Genomic DNA, 24,164 nt, shown 5'->3' on the forward strand with positions numbered 1-24,164 from the left:
CCGTTCATCTACACTGATTGAAGTGGATTTAATACTGTAGGTGATATCAATAGGGGATCATAGCTTTCACCTGGATTCACCTGGGGAGACCCTGCCTGGTCCTAGTCAACCAACTCTCTGGGGAGACCCTGCCTGGTCCCAGTCAACCAACTCTCTGGGGAGACCCTGCCTGGTCCTAGTCAACCAACTCTCTGGGGAGACCCTGCCTGGTCCCAGTCAACCAACTCTCTGGGGAGACCCTGCCTGGTCCTAGTCAACCAACTCTCTGGGGAGACCCTGCCTGGTCCTAGTCAACCAACTCTCTGGGGAGACCCTGCCTGGTCCCAGTCAACCAACTCTCTGGGGAGACCCTGCCTGGTCCCAGTCAACCAACTCTCTGGGGAGACCCTGCCTGGTCCCAGTCAACCAACTCTCTGGGGAGACCCTGCCTGGTCCCAGTCAACCAACTCTCTGGGAGACCCTGCCTGGTCCTAGTCAACCAACTCTCTGGGGAGACCCTGCCTGGTCCTAGTCAACCAACTCTCTGGGGAGACCCTGCCTGGTCCTAGTCAACCAACTCTCTGGGGAGACCCTGCCTGGTCCTAGTCAACCAACTCTCTGGGGAGACCCTGCCTGGTCCTAGTCAACCAACTCTCTGGGGAGACCCTGCCTGGTCCTAGTCAACCAACTCTCTGGGGAGACCCTGCCTGGTCCCAGTCAACCAACTCTCTGGGGAGACCCTGCCTGGTCCTAGTCAACCAACTCTCTGGGGAGACCCTGCCTGGTCCTAGTCAACCAACTCTCTGGGGAGACCCTGCCTGGTCCTAGTCAACCAACTCTCTGGGGAGACCCTGCCTGGTCCCTAGTCAACCAACTCTCTGGGGAGACCCTGCCTGGTCCTAGTCAACCAACTCTCTGGGGAGACCCTGCCTGGTCCTAGTCAACCAACTCTCTGGGGAGACCCTGCCTGGTCCTAGTCAACCAACTCTCTGGGGAGACCCTGCCTGGTCCTAGTCAACCAACTCTCTGGGGAGACCCTGCCTGGTCCTAGTCAACCAACTCTCTGGGGAGACCCTGCCTGGTCCAGTCAACCAACTCTCTGGGGAGACCCTGCCTGGTCCAGTCAACCAACTCTCTGGGGAGACCCTGCCTGGTCCTAGTCAACCAACTCTCTGGGGAGACCCTGCCTGGTCCTAGTCAACCAACTCTCTGGGGAGACCCTGCCTGGTCCTAGTCAACCAACTCTCTGGGGAGACCCTGCCTGGTCCTAGTCAACCAACTCTCTGGGGAGACCCTGCCTGGTCCTAGTCAACCAACTCTCTGGGGAGACCCTGCCTGGTCCCAGTCAACCAACTCTCTGGGGAGACCCTGCCTGGTCCTAGTCAACCAACTCTCTGGGGAGACCCTGCCTGGTCCTAGTCAACCAACTCTCTGGGGAGACCCTGCCTGGTCCTAGTCAACCAACTCTCTGGGGAGACCCTGCCTGGTCCCAGTCAACCAACTCTCTGGGGAGACCCTGCCTGGTCCTAGTCAACCAACTCTCTGGGGAGACCCTGCCTGGTCCAGTCAACCAACTCTCTGGGGAGACCCTGCCTGGTCCTAGTCAACCAACTCTCTGGGGAGACCCTGCCTGGTCCTAGTCAACCAACTCTCTGGGGAGACCCTGCCTGGTCCAGTCAACCAACTCTCTGGGGGAGACCCTGCCTGGTCCAGTCAACCAACTCTCTGGGGAGACCCTGCCTGGTCCTAGTCAACCAACTCTCTGGGGAGACCCTGCCTGGTCCCAGTCAACCAACTCTCTGGGGAGACCCTGCCTGGTCCCAGTCAACCAACTCTCTGGGGAGACCCTGCCTGGTCCTAGTCAACCAACTCTCTGGGGAGACCCTGCCTGGTCCCAGTCAACCAACTCTCTGGGGAGACCCTGCCTGGTCCTAGTCAACCAACTCTCTGGGGAGACCCTGCCTGGTCCAGTCAACCAACTCTCTGGGGAGACCCTGCCTGGTCCCAGTCAACCAACTCTCTGGGGAGACCCTGCCTGGTCCTAGTCAACCAACTCTCTGGGGAGACCCTGCCTGGTCCTAGTCAACCAACTCTCTGGGGAGACCCTGCCTGGTCCCAGTCAACCAACTCTCTGGGGAGACCCTGCCTGGTCCTAGTCAACCAACTCTCTGGGGAGACCCTGCCTGGTCCTAGTCAACCAACTCTCTGGGGAGACCCTGCCTGGTCCTAGTCAACCAACTCTCTGGTTCTCCTGTCTGACCTGATGCTGAGCTCTGGCATGCCTGCTCCTAGTCAACCAACTCTCTGGTTCCCCTGTCTGACCTGATGCTGAGCTCTGGCATGCCTGGTCCTAGTCAACCAACTCTCTGGTTCTCCTGTCTGACCTGATGCTGAGCTCTGGCATGCCTGGTCCCAGTCAACCAACTCTCTGGTTCCCCTGTCTGACCTGATGCTGAGCTCTGGCTTGCCTGGTCCCAGTCAACCAACTCTCTGGTTCCCCTGTCTGACCTGATGCTGAGCTCTGGCATGCCTGGTCCCAGTCAACCAACTCTCTGGTTCCCCTGTCTGACCTGATGCTGAGCTCTGGCATGCCTGGTCCCAGTCAACCAACTCTCTGGTTCCCCTGTCTGACCTGATGCTGAGCTCTGGCATGCCTGGTCCCAGTCAACCAACTCTCTGGTTCCCCTGTCTGACCTGATGCTGAGCTCTGGCATGCCTGGTCCCAGTCAACCAACTCTCTGGTTCCCCTGTCTGACCTGATGCTGAGCTCTGGCATGCCTGGTCCCAGTCAACCAACTCTCTGGTTCCCCTGTCTGACCTGATGCTGAGCTCTGGCTTGCCTGCTCCTAGTCAACCAACTCTCTGGTTCTCCTGTCTGACCTGATGCTGAGCTCTGGCTTGCCTGGTCCTAGTCAACCAACTCTCTGGTTCTCCTGTCTGACCTGATGCTGAGCTCTGGCTTGCCTGGTCCTAGTCAACCGACTCTCTGGTTCTCCTGTCTGACCTGATGCTGAGCTCTGGCTTGCCTGCTCCTAGTCAACCAACTCTCTGGTTCTCCTGTCTGACCTGATGCTGAGCTCTGGCTTGCCTGCTCCTAGTCAACCAACTCTCTGGTTCTCCTGTCTGACCTGATGCTGAGCTCTGGCTTGCCTGCTCCTAGTCAACCAACTCTCTGGTTCTCCTGTCTGACCTGATGCTGAGCTCTGGCTTGCCTGGTCCTAGTCAACCAACTCTCTGGTTCTCCTGTCTGACCTGATGCTGAGCTCTGGCTTGCCTGGTCTCAGTGCAGTAGTTAACAACAAGTCATATCTATGCATCAGTCACGCAGGAGATGAACTCTTGTAAGGTGATGCTAATGAAAAATGTCCGCCCTGGATGGACAATAAAGTTATATTGTATTATTTACTTTTCTATTTGATTCCTTTTTGTAGCATGCTGTAAACCTCATGCTGACCACTAGCCTGCCTCGTTGCCACAGTGATGCGGTCAGGAAGGGGAGTAGGCCGGATTTGTCCGAACCCTAATTAACGGTCCCATTGACTAACAGTCCCATTCATTCAGGTTAGTACTTTCATTTGGATAAATGATCTTGCAAGATAGACCTGATCCAAAGAGAGACTTGGGCCCTGTGTTCATAAAACATCTTGGAGAAGGAGTGCTGATCTAGGATCCGTTTTTTTTCTCCATTTGAATGATTTGTCTAAGATCATGTGATCAGCATGGACCTGATCCTAGATCAGCACTCATACTCTCAGATGCTTGATGCATACGGGCCCTGGTCCAATATTTGGTCTTCCATGTTTAACCTTCAACCTCAAGGTGTGACCAACATAGCCATGCTGAAAGCTAACCAAGGCTTGGTTGCCGAGAAGAGCTGCATAGCTCGATCTGATGTAATTAGCAGTGACGGATGGCGGGCTGGATGGAGGTGGAGGTGGAGGTGGAGGGGGGGGCAGAGGCAGAGCTCAGCCCAGGTGTCAGTGCTAACGTGTGTGCTAAAAGACTTAGCCCCAGGCCCTCCTGCTAGGGCTCTGACTCACCCTGGGTTAGCCTGGACCACGGGTGCATGGATGGAGGATGTTTGGAACATGGAACATGGTGAAACATTTTTGGAACACGGAACATGTTGAAACAATTTTGGAACACGGAACATGGTGAAACATTTTTGGAACACGGAACATGGTGAAACATTTTTGGAACACGGAACATGGTGAAACATTTTTGGAACACGGAACATGGTGAAACATTTTTTGGAACACGGAACATGATGGAACATCGTTGGAACATGGAACATGATGGAACACGTTTGGAACATGGGACATGATGGAAAATATTTGGAACATGGGACATTGGAACATGTTTTTTTTACTGTATGTGGATGATGATGGATCCCTATATTAAAGTCTAATAGCTACATTTGATTTGAGCAGGTTGGTTACAAGAACTTCTCGTCACACCTTCAAACTTCAGGCTTCATACTCTGCAGCAAAGATGGCCAACAGTTTGTTTAGACACACATTGTGTAGAGACACGTTATATATGCCGCCCTATGCATTTAGTCTTTCATGCAGTTGCCTGTCTGGGTTGTGTTTTCCCTCAAGTCTTCCAGCAGTGCGTTGGGGGAGGGGTGCTTGGTTCAGGAAAGCCCTCTTAGAGAACGTGGGTGGAAGACGTCAACAGCAGTTCCTCTGACTCACCAGTGAAGCTCAACAAGGGATCTCTTTCTCCCACGAGTCAGGGCTGAATACATCTACACCAGGGGTTCCCAAACTCTTTGGCCCACGACCTCATTTGTAATATTTTGAATTCTCACGACCTCAACCATGTGAAAGAAATTATGTCATATACAGCCAATGTTTCTTTCTGATTTGGGGCTATGGCAGTCAATTGAAGAAAACATTCTAACAGTATTTCTGATTGTATTCTCACCTCACCATCACATGCTTTTAATGTGGGTCTATGACAGTCAATTGCAAGTGAGTCTGACATCATTTCTCTTATTTCACCACCCCTAATGAGATGGGTGCCCTAATGAGATGGGTGTCCTAATGAGATGGGTGCCCTAATGAGATGGGTGTCCTAATGAGATGGGTGTCCTAATGAGATGGGTGTCCTAATGAGATGGGTGTCCTAATGAGATGGGTGTGCTAATGAGATGGGTGCCCTAATGAGATGGGTGCCCTAATGAGATGGGTGTGGCTTGATGCATGTCGCGTCGGAGCTTCTCAAAGGAAACTGACTGAACGACTCAAACTCCCCACCTTATGCTCTCCAGATGGACGTTAGCTGTGAGGGCAGAGATGCCCATGCATTGACTTTTATTCGCTACATGTCGGGGGGACGCTATTCACGAAGACATATTGTTCTGTCTCACGATTCCCGAGCATGAAACGGCACTGGGGATGTTCAGTGTGCTGCGTGGCTATAATAATATGCCATTTAGCAGACGCTTTTATCCAAAGCGACTTACAGTCATGCGTGCATACATTTTTTTTGTGTGTGTATGGGTGGTCCCGGGGATCGAACCCACTACCTTGGCGTTACAAGCGCCGTGCTCTACCAGCTGAGCTACAGAGGACCACAATATATTGACGGAAAAATGGATTCCATGGGATCGAATGGTGGGCTTTTGCACAGATGGGTCTCCATCTATCACGGGATGGCGGGCAGGCCTCTGCACTCTAGTCATGAGTGTGTCTCCTTCTGCCATACGGACGCATTATATGATACACCCACTGAGCTATAATGGATACACCGAGAGCAACTGGCGGCAAATGAGCTGAGCACAGAACTCTGAGATATACTGCAGCAGGTAACTTCGATTGTAAACTACATCGCGCACACCTGTTCACAAAACTATGTGGAGATATGGTCTCAGAGCATAACAATGTTCTATTTCATACTAAGGATTGGTATGAAATATTATTATCATAATTATCAAGGAGGTGTGTTTGAAAGATTTTTTGCATTGAGAGAGGAACTGTTATCATTCACAATGGATGTAAAAAAAAAAAAAAACAGACTTGGTTGACTTTCTGTGTAATGAAAATAAAATGTGTCTCCTTGCCTATGTAACATACATTTTTGGGACACTGAATGAACTGAACACAAGCATGCAGGTGAAATACAAAAACATTCTACAGATGAGTGACCGAATCAGTGGATTTAGAGGAAATAATTCCTTTTGGAGAGAGAGTCTTTCAAAAGCGAACCATGCCCCCTTCCCTCGGCTGTGCAGGTTTCCTAACAGAAAACAGCATCAATAAGTGTCCCACACGAGTGATGGCTGCTCACCTCCAGCTCTTGGAAAGGCACTTTGGGATCTACTTCCCAATCCGTTTGACTGTGATCCAGGCTCAGTTGACATGCCGGTAAGTGAAATCGAACAGTTGATTTGGCTGTCATGTGACCGAATGCATTCAGGGGTCAAAGGGAATAATACCCTGCCATCTGCCTCTGAACATTAATGCCGCGTTCAAAACAACTGGGAACTCGGAATTGGGAACTGGGAAAACGAACGAGCAAATTTGAGATTTTTGGTTCCAACCGCCGTGTCTTTGTGAGATGCGTGTGGGTGAACGGATGATCTCTGCATGTGTAGTTCCCACCGTAAAGCATGGAGGAGGAGGTGTTATGGTGTGGGGGTGCTTTGCTGTTGACACTGTCTGTGGTTTATTTAGAATTCAAGGCACACTTAACCAGCATAGCTACCACAGCATTCTGCAGTGATACGCCATCCCATCTGGTTTGGGCTTAGTGGGACTATCATTTGTTTTTCAACAGGACAATGACCCAACACACCTCCAGGCTGTGTAAGGGCTATTTTACCAAGAAGGAAAGTGATGGAGTTCTGCATCAGATGACCTGGCCTCCACAATCCCCCGACCTCAACCCAATTTAGATGGTTTGGGATGAGTCGGAATGCAGAGTGAATGAAAAGCAGCCAAAAGTGCTCAGCATATGTGGGAACTCCTTCAAGACTGTTGGAAAAACATTCCAGGTGAAGCTGGTTGAGAGAATGCAGAGAGTGTGCAAAGCTGTCATCAAGGCAAAGGGTGGCTATTTGAAGAATCTCAAATATAAAATATATTTTGATTTGTTTAACACTTTTATGGTTACTACATGATTCCATATGTGTTATTTCATAGTTTTGATGTTTTCACTATTATTTTACAATGTAGAAAATACTAAAAAATATAGAAAATCCCTTCAATGAGTAGGTGTTCTAAACTTTTGACCGGTAATGTACAATAAGGCCGTGACAACAAGAAGACAACAAGTCACACAGTGGAGGAATAAATTCAACTACACATACGTTTGTTTCATCACAAAACCGAAGAGAAACATCTGTCCGGTGAAGTCCACAAAGCAGATATTGCATGTAACAAACAGTTATATCACCTGCAGCACGGTGAAGCAAGTTAATGTTTTCAACAGTTTACTAAACAACTACTGATTGACTGAGTTACCGCAAGTCAGCACAAAGACAACAGGAGCCCTGCCTCCACTGTTCCAGAACCAGTTCAACTTAAACATTTAAACATCATCAAATCAACAAGGCTATATATGCTTAGTTTAATTAACTGAAAACAAGTTTAAGAATACCAAAAACAATTTAGTCCAATCAATGTTGCTAAATATCATGGTGTTCCTGCTGGTTAGGGTTATAGAGAGAGGTGTAACAGTGAAACCTGTCTGCTGGTCAAATGTAGGCGAACTGTTTTCTGTGATGCAACCGCTAGATTGGCAGAGATTTGTCTACTTATTCAATTAGTTGAATGACTTATTCAGTTACTTAAGTCTCGATGGTGGCCATTGCTGTTGTGTTGAACTGACGTTTTGTCTTTGAGTACTGTTAGTTAGATCATAGTTTGCTGACATATCTAATAAGGTAGACAATACTTAAAACAACCAATTAACTGCTAATGAAGCATTGATTGAGTTGAATTTATTCAATCATTTCACTTTTTAAAAATGATTCTCTTCTGCTGATAAACATTCATACTTGGATATCCAGGACACGTCCAGGACAGCACAACGCCATGGGATGTATCTACTTCCAGTAGGCTTGGGTAGTATACTGTATATACCCTATACCAGGGAATAGCCATGGGATGGTTTTTCAATACCGTCAATACCTTTTAAACTAGTTCTTTGAAGTTTTTCAATAAATGTGAATATTTGTAGCTACTTTTTAAGTTAATCCCTGCTGTCAACTTGTGCAATACGTTAGGAGATAAAGCAGATTGCGTACCTCATTTCACCTGTCACATTATTTTACATTATGAAGCTTACTGTAGTTCCCTTAGAACAGTTGAGCCAGTTTGTTTGTAAATAGCACAACTGGTGAAAGCGAGCTGGTGAGTACAGCTGTGTATTTGGTTTAACTTGCTAGGTATCTAAGTAAGTGGCTGAATTAATACGGTGACGGGCATCAAATTGTGTTAGCTTACTGACCTGTTAGAGAAGTCAAAGCTCTTTGGAGGAGCTTTTTGTACAGCTGCCACTATCTTAATTTCCTTGCGTTCTCTCCTCTCCGTTCTCTGCCCCTCCTCCCTCATCTCCGAGCAGAGCAGGCAGGCCCGTTGCCCTAGCGACTCCAAGCAGAGCAGGCAGGCCCGTTGCCCTAGCGACCCCAAGCAGAGCAGGCAGGCCCGTTGCCCTAGCGACTCCAAGCAGAACAGGCAGGCCCATTGCCCTAGCGACTCCAAGCAGAGCAGGCAGGCCCGTTGCCCTAGCGACCCCAAGCAGAGCAGGCAGGCCCGTTGCCCTAGCGACTCCAGACTCCACACAGACACAGCTTGTACACATGCTGCTCCAGAGCCAGTACTGTTCTTCCTCCAGACAAGCTGCTGCTCCAGAGCCAGTACTGGTCTTCCTCCAGACAAGCTGCTACTCCAGAGCCAGTACTGTTCTTCCTCCAGACAAGCTGCTGCTCCAGAGCCAGTACTGGTCTTCCTCCAGACAAGCTGCTGCTCCAGAGCCAGTACTGGTCTTCCTCCAAGCTGCTACTCCAGAGCCAGTACTGTTCTTCCTCCAGAGAAGCTGCTGCTCCAGAGCCAGTACTGGTCTTCCTCCAAGCTGCTGCTCCAGAGCCAGTACTGGTCTTCCTCCAAGCTGCATCAAAACCTTGTTCATTTGCACAATGTGTCTGATTCACGTTTGCTTGTAAATGTCCAACATCACCAAACATGACATTCGGTAGCTCCTACCTATATATGTATAACTTTATGACCTGGATCGCCTGTCTTTGCAATTAGTTTATTTTTCGTTTGAGCTGGTTAGCACATTTAGTGAGCAGCCTCTATAGAAATATGCTAGTACTTGTGCTAATTTTGTTAGGCATCTGGTAATAGATGCCCATTGGGCTTTTTTGGGGGGCGTTATTAGCATCCTCTTGTGTACTAAGCCGGTAATACCGTAAATCCCAGGTTGAGAGGAGGACGGCATGAAGATATGAAAATCTGGATACTGCCCAACCCTACTGCCTACTGTAGGCCTATAAATACTACCTCCTTGTATACTTGCATGATCAGAGATGGAGAAATGGAGAACCTAGCCCTGTCTTTTCATCACTATAGGGTAGATGGACATTCATTCATATTTGGACCTGCTCAAAGCCTCTTGATCAGATGTGTGCATACCCTTTTACATTCAAAGTGTCATCAGGAATCAAAAATCAAGAGATTGAGAGCCCCCAACCCTGTCTCACCATGACATGAGGTCCTTCCTAAACACCCTCTTTAGTGTCATCATAATCCTCCCAGCATGGTGTAACTAAGCCCTGTATTTACAGTCCCTGGTCACAGTCAATCACTATATACTGCCTGGCAGACAAACCAGGAAGTGACTTTTGTCTTCTGCTGTCTGTCCATTACTATTTATTTATAGGGAAGTAGTGCATACGTTGTAGTATTATTACTGGGTTATGAAGTAGTGCATACGTTGTAGTATTATTACTGTGTTATGAAGTAGTGCATACGTTGTAGTATTACTACTGTGTTATGAAGTAGTGCATACGTTGTAGTATTATTACTGTGTTATGAAGTAGTGCATACGTTGTAGTATTATTACTGTGTTATGAAGTAGTGCATACGTTTGTAGTATTATTACTGTGTTATGAAGTAGTGCATACGTTGTAGTATTATTACTGTGTTATGAAGTAGTGCATACGTTGTAGTATTATTACTGTGTTATGAAGTAGTGCATACGTTGTAGTATTATTACTGTGTTATGAAGTAGTGCATACGTTGTAGTATTATTACTGTGTTATAAAAGTAGTGCATACGTTGTAGTATTATTACTGTGTTATGAAGTAGTGCATACGTTGTAGTATTATTACTGTGTTATGAAGTAGTGCATACGTTGTAGTATTATTACTGTGTTATGAAGTAGTGCATACGTTGTAGTATTATTACTGTGTTATGAAGTAGTGCATACGTTGTAGTATTATTACTGTGTTATGAAGTAGTGCATAAGTTGTAGTATTATTACTGTGTTATGAAGTAGTGCATAAGTTGTAGTATTATTACTGTGTAATGAAGTAGTGCATAAGTTGTAGTATTATTACTGTGTTATGAAGTAGTGCATAAGTTGTAGTATTATTACTGTGTTATGAAGTAGTGCATACGTTGTAGTATTATTACTGTGTTATGAAGTAGTGCATACGTTTGTAGTATTATTACTGTGTTATGAAGTAGTGCATACGTTGTAGTATTATTACTGTGTTATGAAGTAGTGCATACGTTGTAGTATTATTACTGTGTTATGAAGTAGTGCATACGTTGTAGCATTATTACTGTGTTATGAAGTAGTGCATACGTTGTAGTATTATTACTGTGTTATGAAGTAGTGCATACGTTGTAGTTTTATTACTGTGTTATGAAGTAGTGCATACGTTGTAGTATTATTACTGTGTTATGAAGTAGTGCATACGTTGTAGTATTATTACTGTGTTATGAAGTAGTGCATACGTTGTAGTTTTATTACTGTGTTATGAAGTAGTGCATACGGTAGTATTATTACTGTGTTATGAAGTAGTGCATACGTTGTAGTATTATTACTGTGTTATGAAGTAGTGCATACGTTGTAGTATTATTACTGTGTTATGAAGTAGTGCATACGTTGTAGTATTATTACTGTGTTATGAAGTAGTGCATACGTTGTAGTATTATTACTGTGTTATGAAGTAGTGCATACGTTGTAGTATTATTACTGTGTTATGAAGTAGTGCATAAGTTGTAGTATTATTACTGTGTTATGAAGTAGTGCATAAGTTGTAGTATTATTACTGTGTAATGAAGTAGTGCATAAGTTGTAGTATTATTACTGTGTTATGAAGTAGTGCATAAGTTGTAGTATTATTACTGTGTTATGAAGTAGTGCATACGTTGTAGTATTATTACTGTGTTATGAAGTAGTGCATACGTTGTAGTATTATTACTGTGTTATGAAGTAGTGCATACGTTGTAGTATTATTACTGTGTTATGAAGTAGTGCATACGTTGTAGTATTATTACTGTGTTATGAAGTAGTGCATAAGTTGTAGTATTATTACTGTGTTATGAAGTAGTGCATACGTTGTAGTATTATTACTGTGTTATGAAGTAGTGCATAAGTTGTAGTATTATTACTGTGTTATGAAGTAGTGCATAATTTGTAGTATTATTACTGTGTTATGAAGTAGTGCATACGTTGTAGTATTATTACTGTGTTATGAAGTAGTGCATACGTTGTAGTATTATTACTGTGTTATGAAGTAGTGCATACGTTGTAGTATTATTACTGTGTTATGAAGTAGTGCATACGTTGTAGTATTATTACTGTGTTATGAAGTAGTGCATAAGTTGTAGTATTATTACTGTGTTATGAAGTAGTGCATAAGTTGTAGTATTATTACTGTGTAATGAAGTAGTGCATAAGTTGTAGTATTATTACTGTGTTATGAAGTAGTGCATAAGTTGTAGTATTATTACTGTGTTATGAAGTAGTGCATACGTTGTAGTATTATTACTGTGTTATGAAGTAGTGCATACGTTGTAGTATTATTACTGTGTTATGAAGTAGTGCATACGTTGTAGTATTATTACTGTGTTATGAAGTAGTGCATACGTTGTAGTATTATTACTGTGTTATGAAGTAGTGCATACGTTGTAGTATTATTACTGTGTTATGAAGTAGTGCATACGTTGTAGTATTATTACTGTGTTATGAAGTAGTGCATACGTTGTAGTATTATTACTGTGTTATGAAGTAGTGCATACGTTGTAGTTTTATTACTGTGTTATGAAGTAGTGCATACGTTGTAGTATTATTACTGTGTTATGAAGTAGTGCATACGTTGTAGTATTATTACTGTGTTATGAAGTAGTGCATACGTTGTAGTTTTATTACTGTGTTATGAAGTAGTGCATACGTTGTAGTATTATTACTGTGTTATGAAGTAGTGCATACGTTGTAGTATTATTACTGTGTTATGAAGTAGTGCATACGTTGTAGTATTATTACTGTGTTATGAAGTAGTGCATACGTTGTAGTATTATTACTGTGTTATGAAGTAGTGCATACGTTGTAGCATTATTACTGTGTTATGAAGTAGTGCATACGTTGTAGTATTATTACTGTGTTATGAAGTAGTGCATAAGTTGTAGTATTATTACTGTGTTATGAAGTAGTGCATAAGTTGTAGTATTATTACTGTGTAATGAAGTAGTGCATAAGTTGTAGTATTATTACTGTGTTATGAAGTAGTGCATAAGTTGTAGTATTATTACTGTGTTATGAAGTAGTGCATACGTTGTAGTATTATTACTGTGTTATGAAGTAGTGCATACGTTGTAGTATTATTACTGTGTTATGAAGTAGTGCATACGTTGTAGTATTATTACTGTGTTATGAAGTAGTGCATACGTTGTAGTATTATTACTGTGTTATGAAGTAGTGCATAAGTTGTAGTATTATTACTGTGTTATGAAGTAGTGCATACGTTGTAGTATTATTACTGTGTTATGAAGTAGTGCATAAGTTGTAGTATTATTACTGTGTTATGAAGTAGTGCATAATTTGTAGTATTATTACTGTGTTATGAAGTAGTGCATAAGTTGTAGTATTATTACTGTGTTATGAAGTAGTGCATAAGTTGTAGTATTATTACTGTGTTATGAAGTAGTGTATAAGTTGTAGTATTATTACTGTGTTATGAAGTAGTGCATACGTTGTAGTATTATTACTGTGTTATGAAGTAGTGCATAAGTTGTAGTATTATTACTGTGTTATGAAGTAGTGCATACGTTGTAGTATTATTACTGTGTTATGAAGTAGTGTATAAGTTGTAGTATTATTACTGTGTTATGAAGTAGTGCATACGTTGTAGTATTATTACTGTGTTATGAAGTAGTGCATACGTTGTAGTATTATTACTGTGTTATGAAGTAGTGTATAAGTTGTAGTATTATTACTGTGTTATGAAGTAGTGTATAAGTTGTAGTATTATTACTGTGTTATGAAGTAGTGCATAAGTTGTAGTATTATTACTGTGTTATGAAGTAGTGTATAAGTTGTAGTATTATTACTGTGTTATGAAGTAGTGCATACGTTGTAGTATTATTACTGTGTTATGAAGTAGTGCATAAGTTGTAGTATTATTACTGTGTTATGAAGTAGTGCATAAGTTGTAGTATTATTACTGTGTTATGAAGTAGTGCATAAGTTGTAGTATTATTACTGTGTAATGAAGTAGTGCATAAGTTGTAGTATTATTACTGTGTTATGAAGTAGTGCATAAGTTGTAGTATTATTACTGTGTTATGAAGTAGTGCATAAGTTGTAGTTTTATTACTGTGTTATGAAGTAGTGTATAAGTTGTAGTTTTATTACTGTGTTATGAAGTAGTGCATAAGTTGTAGTTTTATTACTGGGTTATGAAGTAGTGCATAAGTTGTAGTTTTATTACTGTGTTATGAAGTAGTGTATAAGTTGTAGTTTTATTACTGTGTTATGAAGTAGTGCATAAGTTGTAGTTTTATTACTGGGTTATGAAGTAGTGTATAAGTTGTAGTTTTATTACTGTGTTATGAAGTAGTGCATAAGTTGTAGTATTATTACTGTGTTATGAAGTAGTGCATAAGTTGTAGTTTTATTACTGGGTTATGAAGTAGTGCATAAGTTGTAGTTTTATTACTGGGTTATGAAGTAGTGTATAAGTTGTAGTTTTATTACTGTGTTATGAAGTAGTGCATAAGTTGTAGTATTATTACTGTGTTATGAAGTAGTGTATAAGTTGTAGTATTATTACTGTGTTATGAAGTAGTGCATAAGTTGTAGTATTATTACTGTGTTATGAAGTAGTGCAAAAGTTGTAGTATTATTACTGTGTTATGAAGTAGTGCATAAGTTGTAGTATTATTACTGTGTTATGAAGTAGTGCATAAGTTGTAGTATTATTACTGTGTTATGAAGTAGTGCATAAGTTGTAGTATTATTACTGGGTTATGAAGTAGTGTATAAGTTGTAGTTTTATTACTGTGTTATGAAGTAGTGCATAAGTTGTAGTATTATTACTCTGTTATGAAGTAGTGTATAAGTTGTAGTATTATTACTGTGTTATGAAGTAGTGCATAAGTTGTAGTATTATTACTGTGTTATGAAGTAGTGCATAAGTTGTAGTATTATTACTGTGTTATGAAGTAGTGCATAAGTTGTAGTATTATTACTGTGTTATGAAGTAGTGCATAAGTTGTAGTATTATTACTGTGTTATGAAGTAGTGCATAAGTTGTAGTATTATTACTGTGTTATGAATTAGTACATACGTTGTAGTATTATTACTGTGTCAAGAAGTAGTGAATAAGTTGTAGTATTATTACTGTGTTATGAAGTAGTGCATAAGTTATAGTATTATAACTGTGTTATGAAGTAGTGCATAAGTTGTAGTATTACTACTGTGTTATGAAGTAGTGCATAAGTTGTAGTATTATTACTGTGTTATGAAGTAGTGCATACGTTGTAGTATTATTACTGTGTTATGAAGTAGTGCATAAGTTGTAGTTTTATTACTGGGTTATGAAGTAGTGCATAAGTTGTAGTATTATTACTGTGTTATGAAGTAGTGTATAAGTTGTAGTATTATTACTGTGTTATGAAGTAGTGCATCAGTTGTAGTATTATTACTGTGTTATGAATTAGTACATACGTTGTAGTATTATTACTGTGTTATGAAGTAGTGAATAAGTTGTAGTATTATTACTGTGTTATGAAGTAGTGCATAAGTTGTAGTTTTATTACTGTGTTATGAAGTAGTGCTTAAGTTGTAGTTTTATTACTGTGTTATGAAGTAGTGCTTAAGTTGTAGTATTATTACTGTGTTATGAAGTAGTGCATAAGTTGTAGTATTATTACTGTGTTATGAAGTAGTGCATAAGTTGTAGTATTATTACTGTGTTATGAAGTAGTGCATAAGTTGTAGTATTATTACTGTGTTATGAAGTAGTGTATAAGTTGTAGTATTATTACTGTGTTATGAAGTAGTGCATACGTTGTAGTATTATTACTGTGTTATGAAGTAGTGCATAAGTTGTAGTATTATTACTGTGTTATGAAGTTGTAGTATTATTACTGTGTTATGAAGTAGTGCATAAGTTGTAGTATTATTACTGTGTTATGAAGTAGTGCATACGTTGTAGTATTATTACTGTGTTATGAAGTAGTGCATAAGTTGTAGTATTATTACTGTGATATGAAGTTGTAGTATTATTACTGTGTTATGAAGTAGTGCATAAGTTGTAGTATTATTACTCTGTTATGAAGTAGTGCATAATTTGTAGTATTATTACTGTGTTATGAAGTAGTGTATAAGTTGTAGTATTATTACTGTGTTATGAAGTAGTGCATCAGTTGTAGTATTATTACTGTGTTATGAATTAGTACATACGTTGTAGTATTATTACTGTGTTATGAAGTAGTGAATAACTTGTAGTATTATTACTGTGTTATGAAGTAGTGCATAAGTTGTAGTTTTATTACTGTGTTATGAAGTAGTGCTTAAGTTGTAGTTTTATTACTGTGTTATGAAGTAGTGCTTAAGTTGTAGTATTATTACTGTGTTATGAAGTAGTGCATAAGTTGTAGTATTATTACTGTGTTATGAAGTAGTGCATAAGTTGTAGTATTATTACTGTGTTATGAAGTAGTGCATAAGTTGTAGTATTATTACTGTGTTATGAAGTAGTGCATAAGTTGTAGTATTATTACTGTCTTATGAAGTTGTAGTATTATTACTGTGTTATGACCCAGTGTGTTTCGGTTCCCTTACAGTTTTGCATTTGCATTTTACATTTTAGTAATTTAGCAGACACTCTTATCCAGAGCGACTTACAGTTAGTGAGTGCATACATTTTTCATACTGGCCCCCCGTGGGAATCGAACCCACAACCCTGGCATTGCAAATGCCATGCTCTACCAACTGAGCTACACGGGGCCCCGTATCTTGTGATACATATGAAACCTAACTGATGAGTAATGGGTTTAATATTTATTCAGGTGGTAGTTGATGTGAATATTTCCACAGGACCACATCATACTTTGTGTGGCTCCATGTCCCCACAGCTGGAGTGTTATTAGTCTCTAGGAACCCAGCAGACAATAATAATATGCCATTTAGCAGATGCTTTTATCCAAAGCGACTTACAGTCATGTGTGCATACATTTTTACGTATGGGTGGTCCCGGGGACCGAACCCACTACCCTGGCGTTACAAGCGCCATGATCTACCAATTGAGCTACAGAGGACCACAGACCTTTTCCTTTTTACAGCTGTTGAAGTCTGCAACTAAAAACAAAGGCAGTCACTCTGAAGTCTCTCTGAAGTCACTCTGAAGTCTCTCTGAAGTCACTCTGAAGTCTCTCTAAAGTAATTCTGAAGTATCTCTCTGAAGTCTCCCTGAAGTCACTCTGAAGTCTTTCTGAAGTCACTCTGAAGTCTCTCTGGAGTATCTCTGGAGTCATTCCGAAGTATCTCTCTGGAGTCTCTCTGAAGTCACTCTGAAGTCACAATGGAGTCTCTCTGAAGTCACTCTGGAGTCTCTCTGGAGACTCTCTGAAGTCTCTCTGAAGTCACTCTGAAGTCTCTCTGAAGTCACCCTGAAGTCTCTCTGGAGTCACTCTGAAGTCTCTCTGGAGTATTTCTGAAGTCTCTCTGGAGTCTCTCTGAAGTCTCTCTGGAGTCTCTCTGGAGACTCTCTGAAGTCTCTCTGAAGTCACTCTGAAGTCACTCTGAAGTCACTCTGAAGTCACTCTGGAGTCACTCTGAAGTCTCTCTGAAGTATTTCTGAAGTCTTTCTGGAGTCTCTCTGAGGTCTCTCTGGAGTCTCTCTGGAGACTCTCTGAAGTCTCTCTGAAGTCACTCTGAAGTCACTCTGAAGTCTCTCTGGAGTCACTCTGAAGTCTCTCTGAAGTCTCTCTGAAGATATCCTTATATATATTTCACTGCCGCTGCAGCTCACTATCTCCTCCAGTTCAGATTTCTGATGTTGGTCAGATAGACAGGGTAGGCTAAGGGCGAACGATAATGCCTACTGCCTAGTCATGAACGTTCACTGGCTCCCTGTGGCGTTCCGTTGAAAACGTCTTAAGTTTTTCTTCCCTGGCTTTATGCAAAGGTGAAGTGTGGTCATGTGTCTTCCCAAAGCCTCAGCAGGATGTGGGTAGCAATCTGAAGGTTCGCGATTAGAGAGGCTTTACATTATGTAATTCACCTGCTAACACCTGCAAGGAGACCTCACAGGGAGGGAGGGAGGGAGGGAGGGGGGCAAGAGAGAGAGACCCGATTAGCAGTCAATGGCAAGAAGAGGCCTCACGGGGAGGGAGGACAGAGAGAAATAGAGGGAGGGAGACAGGGAGAGAGAGAGACCCGATTAGCAGGTAGCGGCCAGGAGAGGCCTCACGGGGAGGAGTAGGACTTCAGACCCAAGACTTCCTTCTGTCCTCTGATCACTTGTGTGCTCGTTAATGTGGTCACAGTGTGCAGAGGGATCGTATTGGGGAGCGTATGGCTAAAACCTTGGGCTGATTTGGCTTTTCCGAGCAGTTTGTTTCTCTTATCTGCTGGGATCATGATTGTTGTTGAAAGCGTGAGTATTATCATTTGTGTTGCATCTTCAGTGGTAAAATTCAGGGCCAGATTTACTCAGCATCTTTTCACCAAAGGGGCTTAAACATTGAGGACAGAACATATAGAGAAATAGTAAGACACTGGGTAAAAGGAGATCAGTGTCGAAGCTTTGTAAATCTGGACCAAAGGCTAGCTAGCTTGCACCTTATGAAAACGCTTATTACTGTAAATCTGTGTATATGCAATAGGGGTTACACACAGAGGTTACCTGTTCTCCGCAGGGCAGCAAAGGTCAAGCTTGTTGGGAGAGCACAAATGCTTGAGGCGTAATGGGGACGAAAACTATATGTATATATAACAGAACTCTTAGTGTTGCTATCAAAAGCACAACTTCTGAAGAGAGACACCTTATTCAACTTGGCAAAACATGTTGGTTAGGCTATATAAAAAACCTTTATATCTGTCAAATGAACAGAAATATAGTGCAACCTATTATTTTTTAGTGTCTCCTAACTCCTTTTATTTGATCAATGATCACCACTGATGATCATTGCTGACAATGTAGTCTACTGTCTAATGCTCTCTTTGGATGTTGTGTCTAACTGTTGGCTCTTTGTTGGGGTTTATCTCACTGCATCTTAAGACCCCAACTCTTGTTGTCGTGCATAATGTCAGTGTACGGTCCATTTGGAGCTGAGCTCACTGACTAAAACCTCTCGGTACTGATGTTTTTTAGGAAAACAAGACAGTGTTTTTTTGTTTTTTTTAGGGAGTAGATCAGCTTTAATATTGCAGATAGATTGTAACTTCCGTCAATGTAATTGTCTGCATCACTTCCAATCCCCCAATATGTTTTCCGCAAATATACACTACCGTTCCAAAGTTTGGGGTCACTTAGAAACGTCCTTGTTTTCGAAAGAAAAGCAATTTTTTTTGTCCATTAAAATAACATCAAATTGATCTGAAATACAGTGTGGACAATGTTAATGTTGTAAATGGCTATACAGTTACATATCATGGCTATACAAATCTATACAGTTACATATCACAATACTATTTTGGACAATATATAAGTACTTTGACTCGAAAAAGTAATAAAATAGTAAGCAAAACATGTTTTCAGCACTTTTATTTCCATGACCATCTTTTTTATTTTTTACTAAATTTTTCATGCTCTCTCTCGTCTCTCCGCAGCATACATATAGCTATATTTTTTGATACATCAAATTGCAATAAAACCGTAGCATTGAATCGCAATACATATAGGATTGTGAGAATCGCAATACACATCGTATCGCCACCTAAGTATGGCGATAATATCATATCAAATCAAATCAAATGCATTGGTCACACACACGTGGTTAGCAGATGTTATTGCGAGTGTTAGCGAAATGCTTGTGCTTCTAGTTCCGACAGTGCAGTAATATCTAGCAAGTAATATCTAACAGATACACAACAAAAACCTAATACACACTGATCTAAGTAAAGGAATGGAATAAGAATATATATATATATGGATGAGCAATGTCATTATCAGAGCGGCATAGGCTAAGATCCAATAGATAGTACAGAATACAGTATATACATATGAGATGGGTAATGCAAGATATGTAAACATACTTTATAGGATAAAGTAATCCTTCTACCCCCCCTTACCCCACCCCAAAAAATTAAAAAAATATATATATATATAAAAAATAAAAATAAAAGTCCCACTGGCTGTCATAAGGTGAATGCACCAATTTGTAAGTCGCTCTGGATAAGAGCGTCTGCTAAATGACGAAAATGTAAATGTAATTATTAAGTGGGTCTAGGGTGACAGGTAAGGTGGAGGTGATATGATCCTTGACTAGTCTCTCAAAGCACTTCATGATGACATAAGTGAGTGCTACGGGGGCGATAGTCATTTAGTTCAGTTACCTTTGCTTTATTGGGTACAGGAACAATGGTGGACATCTTGAAGCATGTGGGGACAGCAGACTGGGAAAGGGAGAGATTGAATATGTCCGTAAACACTCCAGCCAGCTGGTCTGCGCATGCTCTGAGGACGCGGCTAGGAATGCCGTCTGGGCCGGCAGCCTTGCGAGGGTTAACACGCTTAAATGTCTTACTCAAGTTGGCCACGGAGAACGAGAGGCCACAGTCCTTGGTAGTGGGCCACGTTGGTGGCACTGTGTTATCCTCAAAGCAGGCAGCTTCTCTGGCAGCAAGACGTCGGTGTCCGCGACATGGCTGGTTTTCCTATTGTAGTCCGTGATTGTCTGTTAACCCTGCCTAAGTATGGTGATAATATCACATGGTATCAGCACCTAAGTATGGTGATAATGTCATATGGTGAGGTCTCTGGCAGTTCTAGGTGATAGTGTAGAATAGATCTATAACTGGAATCACCCTCTCTGGCTTCTCGTCTGCTTTGGCTTACAGGAACATCTTTGTGACACTATGAAAAGACATGCTGAGGTTGTGTGAGGATAAACATGGACATGGACCACTCCAGAAACCTGATACTTTCTCCAACCTCTCATCTGGGATCCCTTGCAGTCAGACCCCAATACATTTTGCAGTTTTGTTACAGCCCTGTATTAGCTCACCTGATTCTCCTTTAGCCTAATGGGCAAGGTTTGTTTTCAGTCACTCTTCACTACACAGGAAATAACCTGAATGTGTTCTGCAGGAGATAACCATTCTGTCTCTACACTACACAGGAAATAACCTGAATGTGTTCTGCAGGAGAGAATCATTCTGTCTCTACACTACACAGGAAATAACCTGAATGTGTTCTGCAGGAGAGAACCATTCTGTCTCTACACTATACTGAATGAGTTCTGCAGGAGAGAACCATTCTGTACTGTACTATACTATACTGTACTATAATATACTATACTGTACTATAATATACTGTACTGTACTATAATATACTGTACTGTACTATACTATAATATACTGTACTGTACTATACTATACTGAATTGTACTATACTATACTATACTATGATGTACTATACTATAATGTACTGTACTGTACTATACTGTACTATACTATACTATAGTGTACTATACTGTACTGGATTTGTTTAACTGGTTGATTCTGGCATTATGGACAAATTATATATTGCACACTGGCTTGTTGATCATTGATGTTTAGGAAAGTGACTTACAGTAGGCCTAGAGGAAGTGAAGGACAGGTCTACTGTCTGTGTTGGTCAGATGCTCGCTAGGCCTAAGCTCTTTATTTAAAGTCATATGAAGCTTACCTCTGCTGCTTGCTGCCCGCCCTCTTTAAGACAGTGAATCTAAATGCCTCTATTTAAAGGGTTTTATCCCTAAGATAAGGCCTACTGCCAAGCTCTCTTGTATGGCTCCTTCCTTAGTCTTTATCTGCTTAAGGCCATGCAGAATATGTTCAGGACTTAATGTTTCCATGAACACCTAACACCGAATGTGAGAAGTTGGGCCACCACGAGCTACCAGAACAGCTTCAACACACCTTGGAATAGATTCTACAAGTGTCTGGACCTCTATTGGAGGGAAGCGACACCATTCTTTCATCATTTGGTGTTCTGTTGATGGTGGTGGAAAACGCTGTCTCAGACGCTGCTTCAGAATCTCCTATAAGTGTTTAACTGAGTTGAGATCTGGTGACTGAGACACATACACACACACACACACACACACACACACACACACACACACACACACACACACACACACACACACACACACACACACACACACACACACACACACACTATCCTTGTGGGGACCAAAGAATTGATTCCCATCCAAAATCCTATTTTCCCTAACCCCTAACCCTAAATCTAACCTTAACCCTAACCCTATCCCTTAACCGTAACCATTAACCTAACCATAACCCTAACCTTAACCTTAACCCCAAACCCAAACCACTAACCCTAAAACTGTAACTAACCCTAACTCCTAACCCAAACCCTAACCTTAACCTTAACCCCAAACCCAAACCCAAACCACTAACCCTAAAACTGTAACTAACCCTAACTCCTAACCCTAACCCTAACTGTAACCCCTAACCCTAACCCTAATCGTTACCCCTAACCCTAACCCTAACCCTAACCGTTACCCCTAACCCTAACCGTTACCCTAACCATAAACCTAACCCCTAAGCCTAAAATAGCTTTTTTCCCTGTGGGGACTGGTGAAATGTCCCTCCATTTTCCTTGTTTTACTATCCTTGTGAGGACTTCTGGTCCCCTCGAGGGTAGTTAAACACAAACACACACAAACACACACCCTTTAAACCCCCTATGCTCCTTTGAGACTCCTCTTTCAAAGTTAACTGAGATCTCTTCTTCTAGCCATGGTAGCCAAATTATGGCAACTGGGCATTTTTATACATGACCCTAAGCATGATGGGATGTTAATTGCTTAGCTCAGGAATCACACCTGTGTGGAAGCACCTGCTTTCAATATACCTCGCATCCCTCGTTTACTCAAGTGATTCCTATATTTTGGCAGTTACCTGTACATTTAAGTACAAGACATAAGCCTACATTTAGGTATAAAAGCAGGTGAGACTATGGACTTATCTTATTCTTAAAGCCTGTTACAGTTTATACCAGACAGTGAAATGATCCTATGTAAAGGTGCTGAAGTGCACACAGATTTGAATTGATTATATTCCTCAGCACGAACTACTTAACGTTTCTCCCATCGCAAAACAAAACATGTTCTGTTCATGATGTCATCTGACCTTCTCTCTCTTCTTCACCTTTCAGTGTGGGAGAGTGGGAGGAACACAGACCACCAGCCCCTAGACAACCAGCCAGTGTAACCATGACACCCACTTGCACGCACTGACCTGCCCCCCTTTCCTCACTTATCTCTACACACCTTCATCGAGAGGCGGGGACTAACCAGGAAGTAAGGAAGTAAACAAAGATGTCTTCCCACAAGCGCAGCTTCCAGTGCTTCGATGCCATCATGGATGAGGGCGGCCACCACCTCAAACCCTCTCTCCCCTTCGGGCTGCGTTCTGCCCCCGCTCCTCCCCCCAGCAGATCCCCTCATGGTGGGGATACCACTCACCAGGAGCCCATGGAGGACCAGGGGTGTTACCTGTGTGCCCAGGCCACGGAGGCCAGACAGGAGGCCCAGAGAGAGGCCCAAAGAGAGGCCCAAAGAGAGGCATCAGCCTGGTACCTCCCTCCGGTCCATCACCACCCCCTGCAGTATGTCCGCAGGCGGCCGGTCCGGCCTGAGGAGGTCCCTGCTGAGCCCTCTGACCACCACCACCACCACCACCTCCACAGGCACAGCAAGAAGGTGGTGCTGGTGAAGAATAGCGACCCCTCTGTTCGGAGGACCATCGTGCTCCATCGAGGGACCATCCGCAGCCTGGGCCTGTTTCTGGAGGAGCTCTCTGAGTTCATGCAGTACCACGTCAGGAAGCTGTGCACTCTGGAGGGACGCAAGGTGACACTGTCTACTACTGCAATATCACTAGATATTACCTTTGGTGGGCTAGTTTAGGGTAACTTTAAGTTTAGGGTAAGTTTTCCCCAAAGTGTAGCATTGGTTATCGTTACATAATGAAGCAGATAGTGATGGGGAAAAAAACAGTTACATATTGGTATTTAATTTTTGACGATATATCGCAATATCATTTTTTTAACGATATTGCAATATTCTTTTTGCGCTGGTCGGCTGTATCTTCACCAAAACACAGGGACTTTTCCTTCTACATATAAAAAAATAAATAATAGTGAGCCAATATGTTTTCAGCATTTTATTTCCATAACTGATCAAAACTCATTCTCTCATGGCTCTCTCTTGTCCCTCTGCGGCAGAAATATAGTGAGACAATGTGTTTGGAACTTTGAATCGCAGTATCAAATCGCAATACTTGTAGAATCATGAAAATCGCAATTCATATCGTATCGGCACCTAAGTATCGCGATAAATATTGTATTTTGAGGTCCCTGACAATTGTCAACACTAGAAACAGATTTTTTTTTCAGTCTAGTTCTTAGAATGTGAGAGCACGGCTTCCGTAAGGCGCTCGTTTCTGGTGTGCTTGTTGCCAAAATCTCTGTGGCTTCTGCGTCT

At 42.1% G+C, this 24,164-nt stretch overlaps 1 protein-coding gene across 1 annotated transcript; it reads left to right on the forward strand.

The window, feature by feature from the left end:
• The first annotated feature begins 17,934 nt into the window (after nucleotides 1-17,934).
• Nucleotides 17,935-23,806, forward strand: LOC121552915 (oxygen-regulated protein 1-like). Its single transcript, XM_041866018.1, has 2 exons — nucleotides 17,935-18,103; nucleotides 22,835-23,806. Exon 2 carries the CDS (start codon nucleotides 22,998-23,000, stop codon nucleotides 23,586-23,588), a length of 591 nt encoding a protein of 196 aa, XP_041721952.1. The 5' UTR covers nucleotides 17,935-18,103; nucleotides 22,835-22,997; the 3' UTR covers nucleotides 23,589-23,806.
• Nucleotides 23,807-24,164: the final 358 nt, after the last annotated feature.

The sequence above is a fragment of the Coregonus clupeaformis genome, chromosome 36 (genome assembly GCF_020615455.1).
Source record: "Coregonus clupeaformis isolate EN_2021a chromosome 36, ASM2061545v1, whole genome shotgun sequence".
In the NCBI taxonomy this organism is placed as follows: Eukaryota; Metazoa; Chordata; class Actinopteri; order Salmoniformes; family Salmonidae; genus Coregonus; species Coregonus clupeaformis.